The sequence below is a fragment of the Etheostoma cragini genome, chromosome 8, assembly GCF_013103735.1.
Source record: "Etheostoma cragini isolate CJK2018 chromosome 8, CSU_Ecrag_1.0, whole genome shotgun sequence".
NCBI lineage: Eukaryota > Metazoa > Chordata > Actinopteri > Perciformes > Percidae > Etheostoma > Etheostoma cragini.
In genome coordinates this window covers 26,028,264-26,052,167 of record NC_048414.1, presented here as the reverse complement: position 1 = coordinate 26,052,167, position 23,904 = coordinate 26,028,264, and the positions used below count along the sequence as shown (strand labels likewise).

At 41.6% G+C, this 23,904-nt stretch overlaps 1 protein-coding gene across 1 annotated transcript in view; it reads left to right on the top strand.

Annotated features, from left to right (window-relative positions):
• The window catches only part of LOC117948580 (neural-cadherin-like), an 83,409-nt gene extending 63,805 nt beyond the window's left edge, over positions 1–19,604 (top strand). The window contains exons 24-33 of the mRNA XM_034878274.1: positions 850–977; positions 1,154–1,281; positions 3,792–3,915; positions 5,653–5,836; positions 6,119–6,285; positions 8,626–8,890; positions 9,497–9,680; positions 11,186–11,436; positions 17,841–17,995; positions 18,631–19,604. Of these exons, the coding sequence (XP_034734165.1) occupies positions 850–977; positions 1,154–1,281; positions 3,792–3,915; positions 5,653–5,836; positions 6,119–6,285; positions 8,626–8,890; positions 9,497–9,680; positions 11,186–11,436; positions 17,841–17,995; positions 18,631–19,197 (2,153 nt within the window). The 3' untranslated portion in view covers positions 19,198–19,604. The remainder of the gene's footprint in view (positions 1–849; positions 978–1,153; positions 1,282–3,791; positions 3,916–5,652; positions 5,837–6,118; positions 6,286–8,625; positions 8,891–9,496; positions 9,681–11,185; positions 11,437–17,840; positions 17,996–18,630) is intronic.
• Positions 19,605–23,904: the final 4,300 nt, after the last annotated feature.

Here is a 23,904-nt window from a genome sequence, read left to right as displayed (position 1 = left end):
TTCTGTGTGTCTGTCTGTGTGTGTGTGTTTTTAGTGCTTGTTTGAGTAGTTGTCAAGCCTGGAATAGTGCTTAATGCAGTCCTTGTGCCATTTCACATTCACTTATACACACACACACACACATGCACAGATACATACATACACAAATTGATATAAACATACTGTACGTACATACATACATACATACACCAAATACAATCTCCAATTTTCTCTCTCCAAAACTTTACAAATTATACAAAAAATCACTCATCATCATCTCATTTACCACAAAACTTTCTGCATGGCTAGATGTGTTATCTAGCCATGCAGAAAGTTTTGTGTTTTGATTTGAGATACCTGTCTCTCTGATGTACGCCTCCACCAGCAATGTAATGTAGGTTAATTTAATTTCATGTGTGGGGCTCACGTTAAAAATAATATTTTAATTTGGGTGAATTGATTTTGATTTCCTATTGCACTACTAACTACTATGGCTATTATATGCATCTGTAACTGTTTCCAATCACCTTGGTTACTAGTGAGCAGGGATTTTGGATTCCCTGGTGTAATCAACCTTCTCTTTTTCTATTCCATAACATATGTTTATTCTGAAATTAGATGTTTTCATAAGTAATTTAAGTAATTGGCATCGTGCCTGTTTTTTCTTCTTTTCAATACATTTTATCACAGTTATATTTTTGTTTCATTGCCAGTAGATGCTGTCAATGAAACACGTTCAGCTGTTTTTTTCTATACTACAAATGTCTAAGAGCCTTTTTTGAGTTGAAAACTTTTCATTCTGGGATAATAATGATGATCCTGATTTGTTTCAGAGTAGCTTGTGTTAATTCTCAACGTTCTTTTCCTCAGAATTGATTGGTGGAACACCCAGTGTGAAAATGAACCATGGTTCTGGGACCCTGGTCCTGCAGTTAACAAATAACGTTGGGGTAACTGATAGACGTTGGCACCGCCTCGATGTGAGGAGCAACAGTAAAGTAAGAGCCTTTACACGTCTTTGTCTTCTTTTTTCTCCCTGTGTATGATTATAAAATTGTATAATATCAGATTAAAATGTAATGCTGTAATTTGTAGAGAGCGTCTGCCGACAATATAATCTCACATCCACATATGCAGCAGGGATGACCTTTCTCCCCTCTCCCTCAATTTAAAGGAAGTGCGCTTCACTCTGGATCGATGTTCCAGTGCAATTATCATGGAGACAGAAGGCGTGGACTCATGGGCAATGACAGAGGACCGCTCATCCTGTGAAATCCGCGGGGTCACACCCAACAGGGACAAGTAAGATCAATGATTAAATGGATCCAGTCTCACTGAAACAATAAAAAAACACCAAGTGGCGCTTAGGAATCCTAAAGGCAAGGCCACTAAGTACCAAATCATGGGATACATGCATTTAATAATAGATAAATGAAGATATAGGTGAATAAATACATGTGGTTTTGTGTTTGTTTTTATAGTTATAGCCAACAATTAGGGTTTAGCAATTTCTTCCTCTCCCCCAGGTTCTTCTGGAGTACCCAGTGGTTGCAAACTATTAATCTTCTATGGTTTTGTTCTCTTCACTGTTGTTAAATCTAAAAGGATGCTTGGCCCACAGGGACAGTGTCTTAGTGCCTCATGTCCCCACAGGGGTAAACAATTCTATATTGAGTGCAGCATTAGCAGTCACAGAGGCAGCATTTTGCAAGGTGGTAAAAATGAAATATAAAGAATAAGGTCAATATTTCCATATATATGTGGTAACAAGGTAACAATACTGCATATGCTGAACCTAAAGGATATGTCTGTTCCACCCTAGTGGAAAAGTAGCATTTTAAAGATATAGATATTTAATTTTGTTTATTGTGTGCTGACATGCAGAACTCACTTGGGAACATTTGTAATACTGGTGTAAAGATTACATAAATGTATCACCCACACAGTCATAGCCAAGCCATTTGGGATAGAGAGATTGCATGAAGCAGCAGCGGTACTAAACAGTAGAGGTAGAGCTATGAAATTGAAAACTAACACTTGAAGTCCTAATTTTGATTTAGTCTATTGATTGTTTGGGGGGGGGGGGGGGGTTTCATATTAAGTGATTAACAGTTAATTTCCTAAAATGTTCCTAAGCAGCGTAAGCAGCAAATTTTTAGATATAAGAAGCTGGAGCCAAAGAATCTCAAATGATAAAACAATTAAATCAATTAACTGCAAATCAAAATAAATGCAAATTAATATTGTGTTAATTACAACTAATTGACTCTTTGAATATTTAACTAATTGTTTCAGCCCTAACGTTAGTCATTACAAATAGCAAAACCTTGTTGGAGCATCTTCACTATCCTATTTAAAACAGCTCATATTCCCTCAACATAAAAAAGTGTAATGTACCTACTACCTCTGGTATACTGCACAAACATAGTCTTATAGTTGATGTTCGGTAAATAGTACCTAAAACGGTATTTATGTACAAGCTGCATGGAATAATTTATCCAAATCAAATCAGACGGTGAGTCAGACTGTTTGATGCTCACTCTGTTCCATTTCTTTCCTGTCTGGAAGGAAGAAACCAATGAAATCCCTAGATATAATTCTTGAAATGCCAATTAATCTTTCTGACTATGTTTCTGTACATAGTCACAGCTGAGTTTGCTTTCCCCCATCGTGGGCTCGGCACTGTGCTCGTTATTTTGTTTTGTAATTAAGCTGTGAGTTCATGAAGTTTAGCAATGTTCATCAGAGCTTTACCACTGGTATTTCTTTTAATAAAAAAAAGATAGGACAAAAAGGAACCGTTTATCCTGATCGCTGTATGAGTTTTAACTGATCGGGTAATACAATGTCTCATGTCATTAAACAGTTGTCTGGCAATCACCAGGCCAAGGCAAGCTCAATAGAAAAAAAGGACACAGCATAGTGTTGCAATATTTTCAGTCGCACTACTATATCGATGCACAGGCAACAAGTATCAATCTTTTATTATATATGTGTTGGTCAGTTTGTCTGCTGGACAATCCCACTTTGCAGCAAAAACATTGAAGTGAAATGAACAAACAGAGAAATGTACCTTTTTAGATAAAAACAGATGTTGACAAAGTTTCCTTCTGAGGACATCATTTGAAATTGTGAAAAATTAGTAGTTGGAAAAGAGGATACGAATTGCAATATATCGCGGAATATCATAATATGCAAGTATCGTGATGATATTGTATCGGGAGGCGTCTGGTGATCCCCACTCCTATCAGCCAGATACACCAGTTTGAGATTTGTTGCTGCAGAATTGTGAACTGAAGCAGGAGAATTAAACATGCAGGTTTCCAGACCAAGCTGCAGGGCAAAATCAAATTGCCGGCAGAGTGGGCGGGGCTTACCCGTTCTAATTAAACAAGGGATGTGCAAGTTAACAAGCTGAAATTAGCATTGAAAAACCATCCGTGTTTCATTTCATTTGTTCAGCCAGTTTTGATACCAATAGTTGCTGTGCTGAATCAGTTTGTGCTTTCGTTTTAGACAAATGTAATTTACCCATCATGCATTTATTTTCACAATAGGGGGAAAACCAAGAATAGGATGTCATACTTGTTGTCAGAGAACAGAAACAATGATGACAGCCTCAGCAGAAATGAAGCCATGAATTTTAACCTTGACAGCTTCTATGGTGTTTGCGTGTTCCCTTTCTTCTGCTGTTGCTGTTTCTTTATATTGAGAGCTGTGTGTGTGTTGAATTTTAACCATGACAAGCTTTTGTTGTTTCTGTTTCTTCTTCTTTATTTACCTATGTACTGAGAGTTGCTTTTTCTTTGCAGGTATCTGAATGGAAGTCATGTATTGCAGCTTGGAGGGGTGAACGAGAATGTATCCTACGAATACCCACAGCTGCAGCACAAACACTACACTGGATGTATAAGGAACCTTATTGTGGACAGCAAGGTAGGGTGTGGAGTTTAGTGAATACACATTGACATGAGGCCTGTTTGTGAAATCTGCTGTGGATGAATAGATTGTTACGTTGTATCCCTATGTGCAGTATATACAGTATGTCACCACAGTAGTTCATTAAAACAATTAAAGGGTGGCAGTAGCTCAGTATGCAGGGAGTCGGGTTGCTCGCCGGTTCAAGTCCCTGTATCTACGGAGTGTGGACTGGTAGCTGGAGAGGTGCCAGTTCACCTACTGGGCACTGCCAAGGTGCTCTTGAGCAAGGCATCGAACCCCCTCAACCGCGTTCAGCAGTTGCAGCACACTCACTCTTACATCTCTCCATTAGTGCATGTATAGGACCTGAGCATGTGTGTGTATTTCAGGCCTGTGTGTAGTGTGTAGTAACAACAGTAATTTGTAATTTCATTAAAGAGTATACATTATTAAATTATTTTTTATTATTATTAAAATGGATCTCGACCTAAATCACTGGAAAACCATGGCAGGAATGCGTCTGGTCCATACTACTGACATTTGTCCACAGCTGTAAATGTTATTAACACAGCTGTATATAGTTAAGCATGAAAGGCAAACCTGTATTTATACCAGTGTTTCCGCTGGTAACTGCTATGGTGCGAAAAACACAGTAGTCATTGAATGCAACTAACTTCAGTTTGGAGAGTAATGGACATTTAAAACACACAAGGTGTGTAACTTCGTTGACCCGCCATTCCACCCGTGCTGGACCCATTCATAATGAGTCAGCAGTCACTCTGTGAGTGCATATACTACGTCCATCGCACTCTCTTTTTCTCCCTAGCTCTTTTAACCAGTTATTGTTGAAAACAAGTGAAGGAGCTTTCTCAGAGATGCATTTTAATTTCAGATAGCTAATTTTCATTTACATGTGTTGGAGCTGTATGGATGTACAACATACCACTTCAACACAAGAGGAATGTAGCACATTATGGATGTGGAAGCAGTTAAAAATACCCTATGTGACAAGAAAATTAGTTTCGGTTAAAATCACCAAGCAATTGTGATAATTAATCGTGATCTCAATATTGATCAAAATTATTGTGATTATCATTTTGGCCATAATCGTGCAGCCCTAGAGCAGAAGTATACACAATATCAATACAACTAGCAACTAATGTGTTAAAAGTCACTGACAAGTGTTCTACACAGTTATCTTCGCACTGAAATACTTGACACACTTTAGTTTTGCTACTAAAAGTGCACTAACCTCATTGTCATGCTGCTACACGGCACACTGCTGTCTGCTGACAGAAGACAACTTACCCGCCGGCTCATTCCCTTTCTCAAGAGCATTTATATATTGATTACAACTCAAGAATCTTGTGACATTATTTTAATCATTTGTGTTTATAATACCTTGTCATACTATATATGTATGGTGTATAGCACTTTTTATTTTTCATGTTCATAATATGTAAATTCTAGTTTCTTTTGGGTTACATTTCTTATTTTGCTCGTGTTCCCCTGCGTGTGATCAATTACATAAAGCAAGATGCAATGTATCACAAGCAATCGGCAATCAGATATCAGTTCATAGTATCTTACATTTAATCGTAAGATTCAATTTTTTTCTCAACCTGCAATCCCGTTTCCATTCACTCAGCTGTGATTGCGAGGACAGAGACATCCAGCTTTTTCATTCACTTCTTGTCACTGAGTTTTTCACCTCTTCGTATTTTAATCCTGTTGTTTTCCTTCTTCCTTCAGCTATATGACCTTGGTTCCCCAGCTGAGTCCTCCAACACTGTGCCAGGCTGCTCTCTTATTGATGATCACTGCGCCAACATGGAACAACTGTCCTCCTGCGGCAGGAGGGGTCGCTGTCACAGCGAGTGGGGTTCCTTCAGCTGCCTCTGTGAACCAGGGTTTACAGGGCCTAAGTGTGATCATGGTGAGCATATACATTCGCTTTTAATTGAACCCTGAGATGTTGTGGGAAAGAACAGTGAGATCTTAGTGGAGTTAGGGATTTGAAGCCTCACAAAGTGTGCAATTTAATTGGGACATATGGGAGATTCTGCATTCTAAAACATCACTTTGCTGCAGTGGGAAGTCAACCTCCCCTTACATAAAGTGCTTTTGCAGAACAGCACGGCCTCGTTGTGCTATCTTGGCATATTTTAAATGACAGCTCAAATAATTGAACAAGCCTTGTGTGTCTTTGATTGACAAGTGGCTCCAGAGTTCTCCTTTGACGGGCGGAGCCACATTCAGTTCCAGCTCCTGTGGTCGGTGCCTGCGCGACAGACGAGGGTCCAGGTCGGGGTTCGGACACGTGCTGCCGCCGGTGTTATCCTCAGCCTGCTTTCCCAAGAGCAGAACGAATACCTCCGCTTAGAGGTGAGTCACGGCCGGTCACTCCCCTCCACCTTGACAGCTGATTGTCTTGTCTGTGGGCCTTAAGATGATAATTAGAGCCTGGACAATGATTGCTGCAAATGCTTGTCAGGCTGAGAGTGAGTAATATCAGGGTTTGAGACATATGGGTGGATACTGAGGGGGCTGGGTGATTGACATATGCATGTCCACAACAAGGTCTTTCAGTAAGTCTGAAGAATGCTGCTATTGAGAGGCTGCTGATTTAGAAATTAGGCATCTTTTATTCAAGGTTATTTCTGTTTCTGGTTGATGTTTCAAGCAGAGTTCCATATGGCGAGAAAGCAACTGAGTGCTCTGTTATTTAGGGGCAGAGTACTCTCAAAGTGAAGGCCAGATCACCTGCCCTGCTCTGGGGTTTTGAGAGAGCTGGCTTCAAGTGGTGAGCTCAAAGTCATCTCTGCGTGCATGCTGCTAGCTTTGCCAAAACTGGTGTGGAGTGGTGCTCACTCAAGTGTTTCTTTAGGACACAAGTCTCCCTCATTTTGCCAAACCTCCATAATCTCATGGCTCTCCTGCCCGACACGTTTCTGAGTGGCTATGAAGCCAGTGTTTCGCCAAGACCTTTCATTCCATTGACTGACAGGAAGAGTGAAAACAGCACCTTGAAGTAAATGGCTCTGTTAGGACTGTCACTTTTGGACAACTCACAGGTCAGCTGATCGCAGTGAACCTGTCTCCGTTATGGTATATTCCACACCACTGGTCTGTCTTTGAAAACATCTTGTCTTTGCACTTGTCATTAGTTAGACAGCGTTGTTTAAGGCAGCGACCTCATCTCTTGTTCTTCTTTGGGTCTTTACACTCCATGAGGAAAAACAATGTTGTCCTCTTTTCTTGTGGCAGTCCCACTGTGACAGGAAGAGGAAAAGGCTGTAGCCTTTACTGTAGACTGGCTGTGAAGCCTCTCAGTGAAACCCTCTCTGGAGCTGAATTGGTGAGCTGTATAAAACATCTGATGTCTGTCTGCGGCGGTACACTGAAGCATTTTCAGCCTGGTTGTCTCAAAGCTCTTAGAAACACTTCAGCTCAAGCCTGGTGTGTTTGCCGACAACAAGCCCTAATTTAAAGTGCTGTCTCTCTCCCCTTTTTTTCCTCAGGGTAGATATGGGATGGAGTGCGCACTGAATAAATAACCCCACTTTCACACAAAGGTTACCAAGGGCTAGCTGGGTATAAACAACATGCATCTCTCCAAGGAGTATGGTGTCTCTGTAAAGAAAACATTTATCTAATGCATTCTGTGAAGCAGTTTTTTGGAGCGACTGGTATGCAGTACTTTGTCAAAGACCAGTGACCCTTAAGAATAGTCAAACTGTAAAATCATAGCCTTTTGTGTTTTCCATTTTTAATTTTTTTTTTTTTTTGTGATGTGAGTTTGAAAAAGTTCTGTAAAAAATGCAGACTTCAGAAATTCACTTGAACATTTTCTGCTTAATGGTGATTGCGTAGATCTCTGGGGGCGCTGCAGAGACTTTATATAATCAGATTTTTCCTGAGTATTGATTAAGTCCTTTGTCCTTTGCTCATTTTTGTTGTGGACTTGAGGGTAGGATGCGACACCGGGCGGAGCATAGTCAGCTTTTACTGTGAATGTGTGTGTGTGTGCGCGCGTGTGTGTGTGTGTCCAGTGGGGGAGATGCATTTGAGATGCCCATGCTGAGGGAGCAATAGTTAATGCAGGCTGTGCCGAATGTGAATTATCTTGCCCCACTGTTTCCAATTAAGCTTTGGACATGTACAAGCTGCAGTTATGGGAGTCCCTCATTGGTTTGGTCCATTGTGTTCGCTCATCCTTAACTGCTGAAGATAATTGTTGTTTCTTGTATCCCTTCCCTTCGGGAGGACTCCGGCTTCTGCCATGCAGCCATGTGTACGGCAGCTCTGCAAAGCATCATAGCTGCAAAATTGCTAAATAAATTTTTATCACTGAAATTTTCATGCCATTTTCTTTTTTTTCTTAGTTGCAGTTTCACCACTGAAAGTCTGTTTTTGGTAATTAAACCCTCACAATTCTTGTCTGGCCCAACCTTTTTCTGGCCTTTTCTTTCACCACGAGAGCTGGTCCACTTCTTATGATGTTGTTATGCTCAAGATCTCTTTTCTGCCTGTCAACACAGCACAATGTGGCAGGAGTCCAGGTCTGTCAGTTTAGAATTTGTGTCACCCTGTTTCACATTTGTATTCACACATCCATTCCAAGCCTTGAAAGTGTCACAAACACAGATAGTGTTGGATTGATGACATAACAGCCCAGCTTGTTCTGGTTTCATCAACGCAAAAGTCTTATTTCTTGTTTCTTAGGTTATTCAGGGTGTGCTGGCTGTTTTCTACAACCTCGGAGACGGAGACTACAACCTGACCCTGCCCTATCATCGCGTCAGTGATGGAGAGTGGCATGAGGTGGAGCTGGATCGGTATGGCAAAGAGTTCACCCTGCGATTGGACGGAGGTGGGGGGCGACGAGAGGTCACGGCCTCCCCTGGGCGGAGTCAGGAGATCATTATTGACCCTTCTGTGGTGATGCTCGGAAACTCTTTTCCCTCGGGACACAACCGGAGCTTCCTCGGTAGGTTTCAGTTTAATGGGACTGAATGAGGAAACGGAATAATTAATGTTTTAGTGAAAAAAAAACATGAAAGAGGTGAAATAACGTAATTTGTAAATAGATTAATTGGAAAACACATACTCAAAGGAGTGGACTTCCCGCTTAGTTGGATCAATGGGCAATTCAGTGTTTTTTTACCGCTCATTGCTGCTTCTACATTTCTCAATCTGGCCCAAAGGTGTTTTCATTCCTTAGTTTCAAGCAGATGAGAGAAAGTGAGTCACTAAATGATGTGTTAGACCTCATGTTTCCCACAGAGTGAGCAAACTAACAAACAGAAAAAATATTCGGCAAAAAAAAAGGAGAAGCCAATGCTGACAGCTTAGCCTTGGGCTATTTGTGTGTTTGCATGTGTGAGAGCTCAAGTGTGAGTTGGTCTGCAGGTGTTTCAGCGAGTCTGTTTACGAGTGTCAATGCGTACATGTCGGCGTGTTTGAGTTTCCACCCCTGCCATGGCGTGAATGCGTGTCCATAAAACATTTTGCCGGAGGACTGGTGTCTTAGTGTGTCTTTTGGCATTGTAAACTCTTTTCATTTCTCCCCCTTCTTTTTTTCGCTCCCCACCAGGCTGTTTGCGAGATGTGAGGTTTAACGGCCGCGCCATCCCTCTGGGTCGAGAGCAGCCTTCAAAGGGGCTTCAGGTGGTCACTTTGCAGGGAGTCTCCGCCGGCTGCTCTTCAGACGCCTGCGGGAAACATCACTGCTCCCCTCCCTTGGTCTGTGTGGACCTATGGAGACACCACGAGTGCAGGTGCTGTAAATAAATAAAGAATAAATAACCCAGGGTGGTAATGGTACCTGACAGTATGCGGGCACGTTCTGTACACACTCATTCACACATTCAGAGACAAGAACTGCATACCACAGCCTTGCTTAATGCAATTAGTAACGCCAGCACTCAACTTGCAGGTTGTAATAAGAAACAACATTAAGACCCACGCACCCTGTGTGGATTTCCTACAGCAGGTAGATGGAATAATATAATACTTTGGAAGGGCACTTTACCTTGTCCCATTAGGTTTAATGCTAGTTGATATATTTTGCCAGCAATAAACAAATTCTGGGAATCAGCATGTATATGAGTTTTCAAAGCAACATATAACAGAAAAAGATGAAGAAATCATCTGTGACCAGATTGCAGGCGCATTGGTCCAAAACTACAATATATTAACAGCCCGGAAAATCATGACACAACATGTAAAAAGGGCTTTACATTACAAGTGATAAGCTAAAACAATTCAAAAACAGCGACAAATAAACAACAAGGATTGATTTCACCGTTAGTCTTTTTTTTTTTTCCGAATAAAGTTTGGAACAACTTTCTGAGATACCTTCAAGAGACTTTCAAGAGATAATCTTTAGAAATGATTTATAAGCTGTAACTAATGAATTTATTTTATTATCATTAACTGTACAACTGCATACTGGCTGGATTGTTTTATTATTTATTTATCATTGCATATGACTTAATGACCTTAGCAGAGAAAAGGAAGGAAATTTCTTATTTATAATTCACCTAAATGTGTGCAACTAGCAACCCTAAAGTTATCTAAACAACGGCATATAAATGATCTAAAAGAACATTAATAAACCATTTTATTAAATTAATGAAATCACTGGTTACAACTCAAGAATCCACATGCACATAGAAAAGACCAAACACATATCTGTGTACACGTATAATAGTCTGATCAGAGTTTTACAACACACTAGAAATCAGAGTGTCCACCAGGTGGCAGCTTGGCTGAGTTCAGCCCTGTTATGCTGTGTGTGTCAGCCTGAGAGAATAGTGTGTAACAGCAGCGACTTTCAGTCTCGGCTGCCCCTTTAAACTCCGCAGGACCACAGAGTCTCCTGGCTGTGATTTCAAGCCTCCGAAACAGTGTGGAACTTTTTACTGCTGGTGGATATCCACATTATGTGATTGCAGCACAGCCCCAGGTTACAAAGGACTGGGGGAAGCAGGTGGCGGGGGGGAATGATATTCAGGGGATGTTTTGTACAAATATACCGTGGGACTACTACTGCCAAGCCAATCTTAGATCTCACTTTCTTTTCTCTTTTTTTTTTTTTTTTTTTTTTTACACTACAGTCCACACTCTGTAACTTTCAAAGAGCATAACTTTGAAAACTAATACATTTTTTACACTCTCAGCTTAGGTGTCATAGCTCTGTAGTATTCCATGCTCCTTTTATCTGACTGCTTGCCAAGTGTCTCCTGTCTTTCCTTCACACTACTGTCTCCTCTCTGCACAGGTGCCCTCCAGGTCACATGACTAAAGAGAGCTCCCTGGGCAAAGTGTGCGTCTACACGCTGTGCGCCAGCCGGCCGTGCCGCCACGGCACCTGCGTGCCTCACTCGCCGTCCCGCTACTCGTGCCGCTGCAGCGAGGGCTACCGGGGACGCCACTGCGAGGTGATGCTCACCATGATCCACAACGAGGACAGCAACAGCCTCAGCCTCAGCTCCATGTTCGCCATCAGTATCTGTGTCATGGCCTTTCTAGGTAGCTATGGTGAATGCGTCCTCTTCCACCTGTGGTAACCCAACACTCATCATCAGATGTCATCATCTCTTCTGATGTAATCTGTATGTTTTTGTCTGCCACGTTCTTCCTTTTTCATCTTCAATTCATTGACTTTCATATTTTTTTACTTTGCTTTGTTCTCATCTTCATTGCATCTCCTTGCATTATGTTTGGTTTTTATCTGTAACATCCACTGTTTTATTTGTTTTCCACACGTTTGGTTCTGTGATATTTACATACAGTACACACATCTTGTAGCCGTATTGATCTCTTGAGTTGTACCAGAATGGGATTTGTGCATTGGAGGTTGGTGGAAACTTGAAAAAAAACTGGAAGAGAAGCAGGAAGGAAAACATTGTACGTCTTAATTTGTGATTCACGAGGAGGCTGTAAAAGTCCCCGGAGAATCTGTGAGTTTCTTTATGTGTTTTTCTATATTTCTCATCATTTCTTTGTCCCCTGTCTCTTCCAATGTTACACTCTGACTTCAGAAGTCAATTTCCCTCTCAGCCTTACTTTTTATCTGTCCAACATATTTTATTTTCCACCATCCACGCTTTTTACTGCCTTGATGGGATTTTTTTTGCCTTTCCTTCAACATTTCCGTGTGCATTTCTGTTTTCCCAAGTCCCCGTGAATGCGTCCATAATGTGCATTTTGGTGCTATGTACACTGTTGAAAGCTTCAATCGGGATCACCGTACATCAAGTACCGTAAAACTGCCAAACTAAGGACATCCTTTTAATGTCTCCTACTTTAATGAAGTTCATTCCAGGGTAACTCTAAGCTAAAGGGGAGATATACTGTCGGTTAAGGTCTGTCTCATTGTGACATCACATGGACACTCGTGGGGCAAGACTCCTGTGGTCAGAGATATGTCAGCGAGTGGCATGCAATAAAAACTGAATATTAGCAAACAGGGCAAGCTACAACAGACGTATGTAATAATTTATGACACATATTTTGACTGAATGTAAAACTAACCACAGCACATTCCCACATTTAATACAGCGTGTAGTTTGCAAAGCACAGAGTCAAGTGGAGGGGTTGTAAGTGTGGCCTTTGATTGACACATTGGCTATAAATGACAGATGCTCCCACCAGTGAAAATATTAAATCAAAGCCCCAATGGGGCTGAATAACAGGTATGGTTATGAAAACTAGTTTTTTTCTCAGATATTGTGTATTTATTAAATCAAAAAAGAAGGGGGAATTACTTTATTCACTTAAACTTTATGCGTCATGTTGTTGGCATCGAACAATCGAAGCTTTTAAAAGAAATTAGCTAAAACAAAAGCACTAGATTAAGGCAGAAATATGAATAAAATGTTCAGTTCATAGGATGATGATAATGGCATGTGCAGTAAAGAATCAAGTGAGAGTGAAACATTTTATGAAATATTTCAAGTAAAGTCTGAAATGGCAAACCATGGGTGTGGGAGTGTGAAAGCCTTCACTGAAAAAGAAACAACCTCCCTTTGAAGACTGACTTATAGGATGATCTAAGGCTGCTTTCTGACATATAAGTGGTCGTAGTTTCAGAAACGTATGCCAGACAGAGCCCGATCACCGGCTGCTTTATAGGTAAGGAGTAGAATCTTGAAATCAATAGGTATAAGCTGAGGGTTATGGTGTTTCTTCGTAGTGCCTGTTGAGAGCATAGCTGCTGAATTATGAAGTTTTGAGATTTATGACTTATGCGTGACTAGTGTGTATTTTTTCAAGCGAGAAGGTATGAATACATGGATGACCTTTTCCAGTTCTGTAGTACTTAAAAATAATTACGAAAATATATTTCTCAGCTGAGTAAAGCACGTCAAAACAGCTTTATATTTTTTTGGATTGTAACTCATATAACTATGATGCATAATATAATAAGTTTATAATTTCATATTATAAACCATATAAGATGAAAATCTAACGATAACGATGGCTGCTGTCAGTAGGGATGCATTTCATCTTTGCGCCTCCGATTATGGGAGGGATGTTAAAATGCTCACATTTAATGCATAAGTTAGAGGGAGAGCGAGAGAAAGAGAGAAGCAGTTGTAAAGTGAGCTAAAGTGGCATTAGCGAGAACAAAGCAGAGGACTAAAATGTTATTTCCTGATTGTGTCACGGCTGTTGCCTTCTATAGCCCAAATAAACACACCAAAACACATGAGAACACACACGATTAACTGCAATGTAACAACCCGTTCTCGTCATCAAACACAGCAACCTTGTCTCATCCTGAAGGGTCGGGTGCCCTGTGCGTCAGTATCGGATGCCAAGAGGCGTGAAAAAGGGGCGGACTTTGGAATAAGAACAGGCTACACATATACATACGTGGGGGCCAGAGGCTCTTTACTGACACCCAAAATCTACCTACACACTGCAAAATACAAGGGAAATAAGATAATACAGGCAAAAGGCAGGGTCTCTGCAGATAGACACACTCACCCACACACTTCTAGTGGGTTATAAGTGATGATTGACAGGGACTGCTTTTGTATAGTATCTACATATCTTTTTTTTTAAATGCAGCATATTGTACCTTTAAATTAAATTATCAGTGAATTTGAGGAATACAATGTAATTTTATGATTGTTTCACAGCGGTTATGTTCCGAAGCACTAATAAACACACACACACCTCCTCAAGAAGGTGCGTTGTCGGATTATGAGTGAGGCACATCTTCATCCTGTCTGTGTCATGAAACATGTGCATCAGTATGAGACACTGAGGGGAACGAGGATGAGCTGCACATCCTGCACGCTGTTATTGGCCTGTCTTTGCTAACGAACATAAAGGTCACATACATGTACATCCCACACTCAGAAAAAAAGAAGAAAAGAGAAACTACAGGCAAAGAGAGGGCAGGATCTGATTGAGAGGAGGTATTTGTGCCTTAGTCAATTAGTCATTGGTTTTAGGATAACACTGCACTTCAGTGATATATCTTGTATGTATTCTCTTAACATGTCCATCTTCCTGAGCCTTAGGCAACATCTTCCAAAAAAAAAAAATACTTTGTTCAGATGAAAAGTCCAAAACCCAATGATATTCAGTCTACAGCGCTTCAAAAGAAATTTAAAAAAGCTGATCTGCACAAGGGACTGTTCAAAGTGTTGCTTGTAAAATGACTGAAGCGATTAATCGTTTATCCATATAGTTACCGATCCATTTTCTGTAGACTGACTAATCAATGAACCGGCTAATGCCTCAGCTCTAGACTCAAACCAGTTAGGTGCCGTTGACCCACTTGCGTAAACAGTCTAATAAAATTGCACCATTGATGGTGTCATGAGCTGTGGTCTAATAGGATCAAAATGTAATATCTACCCACATCTGCTGCCAGCGGGGCCTTTTTAAATGTGTATGCATTGATATCTCTACAGGAAAGATGAACTGTCATTGTTAAGGCTGAGGACAGAGATGTGCTAATTGTGTTAGTTTTATAGCGAAGGACATTTTGGGGTTTTTTACAAAGATAGAAGGACAAATGTGTGTGCGTGTGTGTGAGTGGCTTGCATGTTTTTGCGCTACCGTCTGTAGGGCCACATTGCTGTTTATGAGTCTTCCTGTCAGGGACAGGCTTATAAAACGCATGGGCAATTCAATACACTGTCCCTGCCTCTATAACTGACTCAACACTCCCTCCAGGACATGTGGCTAGTATTGGGACATCAGTTATTCTGTCACTTGAGAGTGAAACGCATAAAGCGGTCTTCAGTATTTGATAATTAATTCAAAGATGATAAAGTGCGGCCTTGGCATTTTTCATGAAAACTCATGTGTGGCTAGAATGCTAACTAAAGAAAGCCACAGTCGATTTATGGTCGCTCGCCTGCTGTCGGCTGCTCGCTGACTTTTCACCTCACTTACAGTAGAATCACTGTTTTTTTTTTTTAATTATATACTTCAAATCGGAAAGAGCTGTCTTTGATGACTGTAATTACATTTTCATACGTTGGAAAAAGTGAATAAAACAAGCTAAACAATTATCTCTCTCAACTTGAAATCAAAAAGACAACTCAGCTTTACCTCATGATCAACGGTCCTGAATGTGGCAATAACTTTAATCCAGTGGTTTATTGAAAATGTTGTTATCCAATATATAGTTGTTTAATGATGACCCTCATCACCACAGGAACCACTACCATAAAAAAAAATGCGAGACTGCTAGCCAGGTGCTAAATTAAAGGGGGACTCCTTCTCTGCCTCAACGTGCATTAAAAGTTAAAATGATCATCCATTATTAAGTTTTACATAAGCCATAACACACCAACCAGAATATGAGTTGAGCCTGTGCTTATTGACAGAGCCAGATGAGGTGATGTCTGACCAAGCCTCATTAGTCCAGCATCAAATCTGACATTCTGTTGTTATTTTTTGCAGAATAGAATAAATTATCTTCCCATACGGGCTCTGGATGCCAAGCGATCATGTAAAGTGCCTGCACTTTTTATTCCGTGAAAGACTTATAAATAAATGATTTTCTCAACTCTTTCCCATCTCTCATCTGTCTCATTTCCTCCTACTCATTTGTCAGTTTTCTTTCCCCCTAAACTCCCATTGACGTTCAATCTCGCAGCTCATTTTTGTCTCATTAACCTCAGACGGGAGCTCCAGTGTAAGAGTTAAGTGTTTTGATCAAGCTGCGTTGTAGTTGTTTACTGGTCATTTATTCAAATGCACAGTCAACATCATAATGCCTTGCTCATAGTAACGGTTAGAGGGCTGAGAGGCAGAAACAAGATGAATGACTGTGATGTTTGTTCTCCACCCTTACTGATATTGATCTCACAGAAATGTAGCTACACACACACAAACACACACACACACACAACTCTGGGTAGTACAGTAGTGGCGGCTGGCAAAGTTTTTCAAAAGGCAACTAGTTTGTGTGTTTGTTTACCTGGCCCTAATTGTGTGTGTGTGTGTGTTTGTGTGTGTTTTGTATATTGGATTCCCTCCCTCTATGTGTAGAATATCAGCCCAGGTGGAGTTGAGGGTTTAGGTGAGTGCAGGTCTATAGGCACCACCTCTGAGCCAGTAATTCTGAAGGTGAAACAGAAGGGCCAGCGTTTGGTCGGCCCCGGGCCTCATCGAGATTCTGGTGTTTTCTGCGAGGCCGCTGTGGCACAGCGGTGAATGAGCCGGATCAGCTGATCGATACAACTCTGTCCCCTAACCCACACGGAGGATGGCCACCTCAGGAGCAAGAGGGGAAGCTTACGATCTCGCTTTTTCTATCCAACATAAAAACAGCACAGAAAAGTGCAGTAGCTGAGGTGTTGAAGTTGTTCCAGGAGGTGAATAAATAGAGATGATTTTTAATTTAGATAGCATTTTTATTTAGCGGAGATTAGCTCCTGAGGAGTTGTTTTTTTATTATTATTTTGTTGTCTTTGTTTATGAATACCTTCCTGTTAGTGTGACTCCAAAGAGCCATTGGTGCAGTATGTCTTTCAAAGCAATTACTTTAAAAATCCAGACTAATGTGATTACTTTGCATTTCTCAGAAGATTTCCAATTAAACCGATACTTAGCACACACCATATAAACCATTCTAGTTGAAATGGATCCCATCTAGTGTGAGAGATAAAAGCTGAGGCCAGACAGAGGCCAGAGAGGGACTGAAAAACAGGATCCGTGAGAGACTTAATGAGCGGGGAAGAGAAGAGGGAAGACCGAAGGAAGACTGAGGGAAGCTCTGATACAAAGAGACAAATGAAAGAATTACAGAGATAAAAAAATAAGAGTGACCTAGTATAAATAGATAGTGAGGAAGGGAGAAAGAGAGAGAGAGAGAGGGATGGGAGAAAAATATTGGTTGAGATTAATGTACTTTAAAGGTCAGTCCAGCACGTTGTATAATTCAGCACACAATAGCTGTGATTGATGTGTATGCTTCAGGACCTTTTCTGCTCGTTTCCCGCAGCAGTCCTCTCCACGTTCAGCAGAGCCTCCGAGGCTCTGAGTTTAAGCTGGCAGGAGAACAAATCCAGTTAATAGGTTTCCAAGTAACTGTGGTCTTTGATAAGACAGGAAACAGAAATGCACCAACAATGGGAAAAGGTGCAAAGGCGTTGCCTCTGTTTCCGCGTGTGTTCGATTCCCTTAACTGTACAGTCAGTCCATCGGATTGTTCTTACAGGACAAACTAATGTGATGGAAAAATTACCAATTCATTGAGAAGGATGGTGTTGTTTTACATCTGATGAAAAGAAAAATCAAATTGTACAGCCAGCGCCAAGTAATTCAGTGTTTATATTATCACTTTACGCCCACGTTGTCAATTTCATTCACACCCATAGATTGTTTTACCTGCTCAGTATGTCCTTTTAATTATGTGTGTGTACTCTTGCTGTGTTGACCTGCTCTCTGGCACCCCTCAGTGTTGATGCTGGGCCTGTTCCTCTACTCCTGCTGGAGGAGACACAAGGGCCTGAAGGAGGGTGTATACCATGTGTCTGCACACCACGGCGAGTGGGAGGACATCAGGGAAAATGTGCTAAACTACGACGAGGAAGGTGGAGGGGAGCAGGACCAGGTAAACACACACACACACACACACACACACACACACACTCTGGTATTTAAGAGAAAGGCAGGGAGAGTAAATAGAGCACTAAACAAAAACAGTGCACTGCTTTCAGCTCTCATTTCCATTTTTGAAACGCGTTTTAAATGTCATCACGTTATATTTCAGGATTTTTTTAAAGTGATAAGAATTCACATTGGATAGGGCGGAAGCTAAACCAGCAAACAGGGGGCATTTGATAGAAAACAGCAGTTGTTGGTGCTGACATGAAATCCAAATATCAGCTCCCTGGAGCTCCAGGAATGTGAGTCAATTAGTTGAAACTGAGCAAGTAGACCCAATAGCTGTTAATGCCTCTGTTTTAATAGTGCTGGTAATTTTCACCCTCTCTGCAATCAGATAAGGAAGTGGTGCTGTTGATGCCAACATCCCTTTCTTCGTAGTAGATCTTAGCCTTAGGAACAGGTTAATTTGCAAGCAGAGGCACCAACTTAGCTACAAATCTCTGTGCACAAATTGGTGTCATGTGGCAATGGTGTTGTTTATTATCTCTTAAAATACCCCAAAAAAATTATACAGGGTTATAAAACCCATCTTTTTTCTTCTCTTCTTTGCTTCCTTTATTCTGTCTATTGGTCTCTCAGAATGCCTTTAATATGGTGGAGTTGCAGCGCTCCCTCCAGCCCAGCCCAGCACAGTCCCTCCGCTACAGCTACCCACAAAGCATCATCTCCTACCCACAGACTAAACTTCCCCAGGACAACAACAAGAAGGGGGTGTCTAATGGGAATGGCAGCGCAGCTATCGCCCTGCGTCTGGCCATCCCCCCCTCAGAGACAGAAACCCTGACGTCCCCCCTGACCTTCCGTCGTTCCCAGAAAACCCTCTCCTTCTCCAGCCAGGACTTGGCCCGCTACCTGTGTGAGGTCATCAGGGACATGGAGTGCCCGGGGGAGCTCGGCACCATGACCACACCGCGCCGCGCGTCCGGGAAGGAGCGTGGCCTGGCGGCGGTGCGCTCCCTCAGCTCCCTCAGTGCATCTCAGGGTTCAGAAGTCAGGCTTCAGGCAGCCCAGAGCACCCGCATGGACAGGTTCAAAACCCTCCGAGCCGTGGTTGGCGATTTGAGAGGCGACTCCAAGACTCCAGAGGGCCAGAAAGACAAACTGAAGGAGAGCAGAGGGCAGCTGAACTGCGAGAAGAGTGGGTGAGGCCGCACTGTGAGAAACAGAACTGAAGGTTGCAGAAGAGCAACACTAAAATCAGTAGGCGCGGCTGGTGGAATTCCAAAGGGAGATAATTAAATGTGAAATACTCTGAGACTGGGAGGTTGCCCAGGGTCTATGTGAAGTCTAAATGTACTGTATTGATGAAACTTTGAACATTACAGTTCTTTGATATAAAAATATGTTTACCAATGAATGATCAGATGTGATGTATTGTTCACTGTACAGTATTTACTCCACAGAAAGCATTTCTCGGAAGCGCCCTGTGTCAAAGCTATTCATGTTGTCATAAAACTCATAAGGGTAATGTCTCTGAGTAAGACTGCAAATGAGTTTTCCGCTAGAGGACTGAATTCTTGTTGCCGTTAATGACTCATGAAATCATTTATGTTAAAAACATGTTTTTGTTTCATTTGTATTCTCTATTTCCTTTTAAATAAATAATGATCTTTGATAATATTTCTAGCTCGATCTTGTTCACACACCAGTTCACATTAGTGAGCATCTATCCTTTTTGAAGTTCAAGCAAACTTTCATCATCAAATGTTTGCCAGGCTGTCTTTTTTTTCTTTCTTACTCAACAAATACAGCAGACACGCAGTAAAGCAAGATGTCTTTGTTATAGCTGCACGTGAATACTCCTGTATCTCTCCAGAGCATCTGCCTTTATTCCTGGTGATTAGGATGACTGAGAAATAGACTGGAACAGATCTTTTTTCACACACACACACACACACCTCACTGTTAACAGCAACAAGAGCCTCTATAGGGAAGAGCAAAGTCAATTTTCAGGATGAATCATTTATGTCCAGAGTTGGTAGATCTTCTCACCTGAGCTTCTGGGGGTCTCCAGTATGAACATGGGGGCCCCAGCAGGTTGCCCTACACCACACTTAATTAGCTGGCATTACTGGAGTCAAACAGCTGTGACACTGGAGCGAGCCGCTGGGGAAGCACACGGAGCTGCTTTAAGCACATGATGGTCTTGATGTCTGTGTTCAGTCCATCTACATAATGCATCATAAGAGATATTGCAGGCAAAGAGGAGGCCTTTGGCTCCCTGAAGGTTTTTCCCCATGTATTCATGAGTCTTGCTGTATAAAGTAGCAGACCTCACTGCGTGAGCTCAAAGACCATCACTAAATTTATACTGCAGTACATTTGCTTCTCTATGCTGTCATTAATATTACTGCTCAATAATCACTTTGATTCAGTCTTGTTTAATAATCTGCTCTGAGATAAATGTGTAGCGTGAATGCACACTGCCACCTAATGGCGGGCTACTGGCACCACGTCTGATACAAACAGCAGCTCATTACTTCAGTTTTTACGGTACACACAAAAGTGTGATTTCCCAAAGCGGGGTCTAAGGATCCTTGACCGAGTTCATGGTTGTTTCTGGCATCAAGGATTACAATTTATAAAAAGTTGCTCAAGTACTGTATGCATTATGAGTGTTCATTAAAAATGCAGATTTCACTTGCTGCAGTATTTCCGACATATTACCAGTGGAAGCAGATGCATAGTCTAAAATTGGATTCAGAACAAAATTGTATGTGGGGCCACTGTGCTGCGTGCCTAACCGTTTCCCTGGCTTCATTAGTGTTGATAGGGTACAGTTTGAAATTTCCAGGAAGACTGAACCCCCAACTGGTCCAGCAGATCTTCTCAGTAGCCGACAGATCAGGCTGTGGTAATACTGGGCAGCTTCCAGGTGTGACTGTGAGCAGGATGTTCTTGAGAAGAAGGTATCCTAAGTAGATAACTGGTAACGTGATTGCTATTATTTATCAGTTTAAATAGACGTTGACTGTTCAGCCTTTAGAGGACAATTTAAGTCCATAAGCAGCAGCATCATGGTAGACACCAGGAAACTGCAACAGCACCAGAGGGACAAATACAGAGGCCCAACAAGCAGGTAATCCAGGGGACAGACGGTCAGATAAAAAAGTATTTTCACGCAAGGCTGCTGGGCCTGACAACATCCTTTGGCGTGTGATGGAGCGGTGTGTTGAGCAACTCAAAGATATCTTTGCAGATATCTTTAACATTTTGCTTATTCAAGGTGTGGTGTCCACCTTTCTTAAAAGCGCCACCTGTGCGCTACCTGTGCCTAAAAAGCCAATCCCGGTCTGTTTAAAGACTTCCACCGCGTGGCTCCTACACCTATAGGCATAAAATCAAGGGCCATGTCCCCGTAAATTTAGAACCTCTGCAGTTTGCATACAGAGCTAACCGCTCAACTGAAGACGCATCTCCAGTGCACTCCATCTCACTTTATCACATCTGGAGAAAAAAAAGCTAAGCACAACAGGCTCATTTTCATCAACATTTTCATCGAGTCAGTGGGTGGACTCCAGCACATGCAGCTGGACCCTTCACTTCCGGTCAGGGTGGACAGACGCACTTTGAAAAAAAAAACATCTTGTGAGGAAAGGGACACCTCAAGGCTACGTGTGCGACCCCCTGCTGTTTAGCCTGCTCATCACATTAATTGCTCATGTCTTGTCCAAGCCTTGCTCGCAATGTCTGTTTTTGTCTAGCTCAGTCTTGTATAAACGTCTTTGTCCTTATGTAACTGTATTGTTGTTTTAGTTGTCCAAATCTGTCTAGTCAATGTCGACGTCCTGCTGAAAACCAGAATTTTAACTGAGACAGGCCCATTTATTATGTAATTTAATGTCACTTTTAACTTTCCCGTGTAATAAATGTGAACGAATGACTGCTCTGCCAATGCCAATCACATCCTACAGTTTGAAGACATGAAAGTGGGCCCCTGCCTATTGGTGGCACAGCTGTGGAGAGAGTCAACAGCATCAAGTTCCTGGGGGGGCCACCTGGCAGATAACCTAACCTTCTGTTACAGAGCAGGGAATGAGGACCAAACGCAGAGATACGCACGCAGGCAGGCAGGAGAAAGATTGACAAAAAGAGTCCAAATAATCACAGGGATCAAAATGCAAAAACCAACAACACAATAAAACAAAGTCTCAACTCCAAAAAGACAAAAAGTCAAAAGCAGGGCTGTAGTCAAGTCCATCTTTGTCGAGTCCAAGACAATTCCAAGACCAGGACTAGTCGATTCCAAGTCAAGAACAAGTCCAAAGAGGTTCCAGTCCGAGTCAAGACCGAGTCCAGGACAGAAAAAATAGGTTTTATGCATGACAGTATCAAGACAATCATTTTGGGTTTCACTTTCCCTCCAATATAATTATCAACGTAATAAAGACACCTGGACTCGGTCAAGACCAAAAGCCACATCTGGTAAGACCAGTGGCCGAGATCGACACAAGTCAGAGTCATTTGAAAACGGTCTTGAGTCCAAGTACTGTCAGCCCTGGTCAAAAGAGAAAACAAAAACTGGAAAAACTGACACTGGGAAAGACTCACAAGGAACTACTGATCTCAGGGAAGAGTCACCATGAAGCAAACACCGACGGGAACAACACACAAACTTAGAAACCAGTCTGATAAGACCCAAAGGGAACACAGAGGTTAAATCCAAGAAGTAACAAGCAAACAAGCAGCAGGTGATACAACAGGTGAATCACATCAGGGCGGGACAACAATCACAGAGGCAGGAGAACTGACGTAAAACTTGACAGGACTAGACAGAGACCCAGACCACCAAAATAAAACAGGAAACCGAACATGCAGACACTCAAGGGAACACAAGACAGGAAGAACAACACAAGCCCCGGGAGGAAATTAGGACACAAACACGAGAGGACAAGACAGAACCAAAAAAACAGAGAAGGTGGAACAGAAAACAAAGCAATGTACCCAAATCATGACACCTCCTCCACCAACACCAGCGGATCCACTCAATCCAGATCACCATCCACCTTACCTCCTTCTACAGAGGAATCTGTTATAACATATGGCATCACGTCCTGGTTTGGCAGCTGTACGACCCTGGAGAAACACCAACTGAACATGATTGTAAAGACAGCCAGCAACATCATCAGTTTATACTGACACAAGCTGGGGTAACAAAATTTCAGTTTTTTTGTATGTACACATAAAAATGACAATAAAGTGAGTGTTGATCTTGAGTGATTACTTACCCTTTTTTATGTCCCTTCATCATCATCTCTTATAAAATCCTCCAGTAAGAATTATTAAGTAAGTGCTTATTAATGATCAGTGTACATTTTCTTCAGGAGATTTATGCTTGTAGTAGTTTCTATTCTTGCATGTTTTAGTGATGTAAGATAATTTGGTAAAGTATTACAATTTATAATGGCTATGTTATGGACAGATGCCTCTATCTGGAAATGGCGCAACATGTGGTAGGTTATTGCATGTTTCACGTGTTGGCTAATTACTAAAGTGACATTATAAATAAATAACATTTGCACAACGTGTTCATTGGATGATGCAGATTTGATTAATAGTCTATAGGTAACGCATATTTCCACCTATATAATTTTTCCGACATTTGGGATTTTTTACTTCTCTTGGCTTATATTTCATCTGATCTTGACCCAACCTGTTACATATCATATTTAGATGATCCCTAACAGAACTCATGAGTTTGTTTTGGCGTATTTCCTAACCTTTGGCCTGCTGCAGTATGACAGATTGCAACCAAATTTGGGAAAGTTGCACATACAGCCACATTACTCAAGTATGCAACATATCAACCAATTCCACGCACAGGGGGCACTACATCAATAAAAAAATATTTTA